The 5,914-nt window shown below is 39.9% G+C and overlaps 1 protein-coding gene across 3 annotated transcripts; it reads left to right on the forward strand.

Moving 5' to 3' along the window:
• Positions 1–437: 437 nt before the first annotated feature.
• LOC137242034 (phospholipase A1-like) lies at positions 438–5,570 on the forward strand. 3 transcript variants are annotated; one of them, XM_067769396.1, is made up of 3 exons: positions 1,256–1,353; positions 1,411–1,448; positions 4,402–5,570. In XM_067769396.1, exon 3 carries the CDS (start codon positions 4,464–4,466, stop codon positions 5,379–5,381), a length of 918 nt encoding a protein of 305 aa, XP_067625497.1. In that variant the 5' UTR covers positions 1,256–1,353; positions 1,411–1,448; positions 4,402–4,463; the 3' UTR covers positions 5,382–5,570. The 3 variants fall into 3 exon arrangements, with proteins under 3 accessions (XP_067625496.1, XP_067625498.1, XP_067625497.1); XM_067769395.1 differs by lacking the exons at positions 1,256–1,353; positions 1,411–1,448 and adding an exon at positions 438–556; XM_067769397.1 differs by lacking the exon at positions 1,411–1,448 and having other exon boundaries at positions 1,223–1,342.
• Positions 5,571–5,914: the final 344 nt, after the last annotated feature.

Consider the following 5,914-nt stretch of genomic DNA (forward strand, 5'->3'; position numbering starts at 1 on the left):
ACAACGGAGAGTATAAAAGCAGCGCAAGCTGAGGCATGACTAATCAGTTTTGATTTAAGCACGCTATTGGTTGTGAAGTATAAGTTTTATTGTGAAGTACCCTCAAAGTATTCTAATAAAGACCATTTTGCATATTGGAGTTATTTATTCAACAGTTTAGCGATTCGAACGTTAGCAGAAGGTATGGAATAAGCGGAATTCCCCAAAATTGGTTACATGCTAGAGTTTTCAAATAAAGTAAAGCCTTATGATAAGAATATTTTATGATAGCTTAAGTGAAATGCGATTTTGTTCAATAGCCATAAAAACGAATTATTTGCTTTCACATACTAAATATGACATAAGATAAGGTTCGCCATTTGGCAAAAATAAATAATAATTAATAGATCATATATATTTAAAATCAAATAGGCTACGTAAAAACAAGATAAGTCGCGCATAATTTTTCGTATAAAAATCGATGGTTTTTACTCAGTGATAATATTCGTAATTTATAATTTTATAAAAACAGTAATGAGGACATCACTGATAATTTTACTAGGCACAGTTGCTGCAGGTAGGCATTTATCAAATTGTATTAAAATAACATACTAAAACAGGATACTGTATGATTAAAGTTTATTTTTTTAACAGTGTACTGAGCTCTAAGATAATTTTAGAGGAGAACTAAATGATGGTACAATCTATTATAAGAGCGTACAATTACTGGTGTCTGCTGATCATTTTGATATTAGTCGTGTTTTTTTACATGTATATTAGGGCGGGTGAAATTGTATGGGGAAAAATGGGGGAAAAAAACTTCAGGTGCACATCCAGTTTCTGAATCTATGGGTCATATTGAGTAATATTGTCCATGGGACCATAGGTCTGAAATGAATTTCGAGCCTCCCTAATTTTGTTAGAAAATTTTATATTTCAATCCGAATCCGAATTTGATATTTATTTTCATGTGTTTTTTGTGAGAGCCGCTATTCGGATTGGGATATAAAATTTTCTAACAAAATAGGGAGGCTCGAAATTCATTTCAGACCTATGGTCCCAAGGACAATATTACTCAGTATGACCCATAGATTCAGAACCTGGATGTGCCTTTTCAACAATAAATTTGACCCACCCTAATGTATGTATATACATCTACATTTGCGCGTAAGAAAACACGCTTATCATCACTTAGATAATGTTTAGGAGACCCATCTAGCGGCAGTGGTTAAATAACTAGCTACAGAACGGGTTGTGCCGAATAGTGGGAGACGCACCTCAGTTGGCCATTGTGTATAACCTATAGCTGAATCGGCTGCGGTGAATAGTGGACACATACCATTTGTAGCGGTAAAACATAGAGGTAGTGTAGAGGTAAAACATAGACACACATTTCAGTTGCATCTGAGTATAATGCGTATTGATATTTAGGAGTACTAATATTCTGCGCAGGAATTTCAGAAGTGTAGGTAAGTTATGCACTTGGAAGTTCATATAAGTCCTCTATCGACGAATAAAAATCACGCTCTACAAGTCGCTCATCATACCCTTCTTGATGTATGTTTCGGAATGATGGACGGTATTGAGAGAAGATGAGATGGCACTTGAAGTGTTCGAGAGAAAAGTTCTCCGGAAGTTTTATGGTCCTATCCGTAATGTCGACGGCGACTATCGAAGGAGGTATTAAGATGGGCTGTATGAGCTTCACGCAGATATGACCATAGTGCAGCGAATAAAAACCCAAAGTCTTAGCTGGCTAGGTCATGTTATGTGAAGGGACGATGACGCTTCGGCCAAGAAACTATATCAGTCGATACCGCAGTTTGGAAGTAGACGAAGGGGGGACCTCCACTGAGTTGGGAGAGACTTGACCTTGGTGACTTGACTTGGTGATCTCAATTGGCGTCATTTATCGCGAAACAGGGATAGCTGGCGTGACTTCTTACGAAACGGTTAAAGCCAATTAATGGTTGCAGCTGAAATTGATATAGCTTAATTATTAAATAGAGAGCAGGTAAAAGAAAGCAGGCAAAAGCTGAGAAAGCGAAAAGTGGTGGGAAGAATATAGAGATATGTTGAGGATCTATAAACGTGAAATCAGCAGGTCAAAGAGAGTTTCACGAAAAAATTTCTGTGCAGACATGAAATGCTCCAGCGAAACGGCAAGCCTGAGGAAAGTCCCATCTAAGAAAGATGAACTCGAGGAACTTATTAAAAAAGCACGACGGGGATTGGTCACACAGTAGTAAAGAGTGCCTTGAGGCGCTACTCAGCACACATTTTCCATCGGGAAATGATGCTGAAGAATTGTGTAACAACATCTACTTACACGCCAAGTACGGAGCGACCAGCACCAGGATTCGTGACAAATACCAAAATTGAATGGGCGACAGGAACTTTAGCCAAATTCAAATCACCAGCTCCAGATGGGATATTCCCTGCTTTCTTGTAGATGGCAGGTGGAACGATTTCTGAATGACTAAGAGCAAATTTTGAGGGTCGCATAAAACTTAACCACGTCCCGCAATTTTGGAGAACAGGTCGAGTAGTCTTCATACCGAAAGCGGGAAGAACCAGTCGTCTACACTCAAAGGACTACAGGCTTATTAGTTTTACATCTTTTCTGCTCAAAAGCATAAAGAGATTAATAGGTGACTAAATAAATTCGAATATGAAGGAAGCATTATTCTCTTCAGCACAACACATCAGCAGCCAGTCAGTTGATACTGCATTGCAAAGGCTGCTCATAAATATAGAGACAGCACTGAAACACTAGGAGTATACCCTAGGTAGTTTTCTGGACATTGCCGTGGCTTGCAACAATGAACGAGCAATCATCGACAGTCTCAACCCGATTGAACTACATCCGATCTTAACAAATTAGATCGGCTCCCATTGGCTGCAGAATGATAACGTCGCAATGGAGTCTATGCGAGGCCACAAATTCTGTTAACAGAGGAAAGTCGCACGGTGGGGTATTATCACCAATGCTGTGGACGCTGGCCATCAACCAATTGCTTACGCAGTTTGACAGAGGACCAGTCAAACAGTCGCGGCGTATGCAGATGACGTTTCAGTCATCATAAGTGGCAGATACCTACTAACAAGCAGCTCTCTGATGGATCAGGCGCTTCGGCATGTATAAGCCTGGGCATCTGGCGTCGGGTTAGCCGCTAACGCGAAAAAACTGGATTTAGTATTATTTACTAGAGACCTTGCCGCCACAATAGAGCCGTAGGGTTAGCGCAAGTGAGCGGATATAGCGGAACATACTGTACACGTTTATACCGACGGTTCCAAGTGGAAGCGGCCTTAAGCTGCAGTCGCGTCAAAATATATATATTCAGGTAGTCATTAAGGCAATTACCTCATAACAGCGCTTCATCGAGAAGTGCTCTGAATTGCAAAGAAGCATTGGAGGTACTTCGCTCAGACCAGACCATGCATCTAAACTGATACTCGGTCATAAAGGGACAGAAGGTATCGAAAAGGCCGATGAGTTTGCAAAGGTGTGTGCTGCACTCGATCACAACAAAAAAAAAAAAAGAAGAATAAACAGATATACAACATCCCTGTCGTATGGGGTGACTCAAATCCATAGACCTCAAGGTTCGTGGGGTCAAAAACAAAAATTATTGACTCCGAGAAAGGACTGGGTATCACAACCGGGGCCTTAAGCGAGTGTTTCGTAGCAACACCAAAAATAATAAGGCCATATAGAACGTGCTTTACGTCTCTTCTGCAAGTAGCGAGCTTCAAAGGCTACATTTCCCATCACTGGCATTCTTCGAATGGATCTCAATCTGCGGCTTTGTTGTTTAGGTTTTAAATTGGAAAATGATTTCTTTGTGCTGTGAGTGCAAATGTTCGGTGGCACCTTAAAAAATACTTGAATGGAAGCATTCTTAAGACAGGAGATCTTGGAATGGCATAAAAAGTAATCGTTATTCCATGCTAAATGGCGATCGGGAGTCAAGGGGTTGTGTAGCGCAATATATAGCTTATCCAACCCAATTTCCAACCTCAACTTGGAGCGGCGAATCCCGTTTCACTAATAGACGAGGCTCTGGCGACCCCAAGCTCCTCATGGAACTTCGGGGTTGGGAGGGAGGGATGGCCTAAAGGTTTAATGTGGCCATATAAATCGTTCCCGAGATGGTCAGGCCAGCACCTTAATGGTGCTGTGTTACCGGAGCGTACCGGATCTGTATCCGGCAAAGGACCATCACATCGATAACACTCTCCAAAGCTTTCGGGGAGTAACCTTATCGCTACAACAACAACATCAGATTTTTTCCGCGATTGTGCGCACTTCTACGCCCCATCCTGCCTCCTAGCCATTTAAAACACTGTGGGCTGTGCTTCGAACACATTCCCATGTGACGAAAAATTTAATTAATTTCTTCTTCCTTTTTTTTACAGCTATAGGCTTTGCAATTGAAAAAGACAAGATATCCGGCGAAGGTGGTTGGTATGTGCCACAAATGGATGGCTCCCTTAAATGGGTGACCGAGGCAGAAGCCGAAAAAATGGAACAAAAAATTTCGGGACGTGCTTCTGCTGTTACAATTTTTTTCCATTTGTACACCGTGCAGAATCCAAATATTCCAAATATCGTTATTAGTGGAAGCCCCGATACGTTGAGATCATCTCATTTCAACAGCAATAAGCCAACCGTTTTTATCATTCATGGTTGGCAATCCGACAGCAGCTCCGATATGATGTATGATATACGTGACGCTTACTTGTCACGAGGTAATTTTAATATATTCACTGTCGACTGGAGCGACAAATCATTATCTTACAACTATGCCTCCGCGAAGAACGCTGTACCCGGGGTTGGCAAACAAGTCGCTAGCTTTATTGACTTCCTGCATAAACAAGGTGGTGCCTCATTAGAAACATTGCATTTGGTTGGACATAGCTTGGGGGCTCATGTTGCCGGTTATGCTGGCAAAAATGTGATGACTGGCAAAATCAATCAAATAACCGGCTTAGATCCTGCATTTCCCCTTTTCAGTTATAATAATCCCTCAACACGTTTGAATGAAAATGATGCGAGCTATGTTGAGTCTATTCATACTTGTGGCGGTCTTTTGGGTTTCAAACATCCTATTGGTCAAAGCGCTTTCTATCCGAATGGTGGTAAGGGTCAACCTGGCTGCGGCTTAGATCTCGCCGGTACATGCGCTCACTCACGCTCATGGATGTACTTTGCGGAGGGGATTCGAAAAAATAGTTTTACTTCGGTAAAATGTGACAGTTGGAAGTCGGCTGTGGGAAAATCCTGTGGAAAAACATATTCAGCAATTCATATGTGTGCGTCTAGTAATATCGTCAGCGCTAATGGTTATTACTATGTGCCAGTAAATAAGGTGGCACCTTACGGAATGGCTTCCTAATCGGTGAGATCGATGGTAATTATATATGTAAATGAAATACAGACTATTTTATGGTTTATAGTTATTTATTGTAAGATAATTCACAATTTATATAAAACTTATTTTATAAATTTCACAAATTTTAAAATACGACTTTCTTGTTTTAGATTTTTTCCAGAATGCCTAGAAATAATAAAATTTTAAAACTTATCGCGCCTTACATTTATTTATTTTTTTTTTTTTTAACTTAACATTTTACTAAAGTTTAAACATATTTATAACTCCAATGTAGAAATCGGGAACGATAAAACGACAAAAGTATTAACATTTTTTTTTCTTTTTTTTTATTATATTATATGAATTTGTTGTCTTCAAGACCAAGTTTATTATTTTTGTAAAATGTATATTTTTACAAGTTATATTATATTAAGTTATTATACATAGAAAACGAGTACAGCCGACTATTTCAAAACCCATGACGGTTTATCATCAGCGATCCACACATTGAAGGCTTGACGTTTAGCACATCAGGCCATCAATGCACTTTGCAAGTT

Source organism: Eurosta solidaginis, chromosome 2 (assembly GCF_040869045.1).
Source record: "Eurosta solidaginis isolate ZX-2024a chromosome 2, ASM4086904v1, whole genome shotgun sequence".
Lineage (NCBI taxonomy): Eukaryota > Metazoa > Arthropoda > Insecta > Diptera > Tephritidae > Eurosta > Eurosta solidaginis.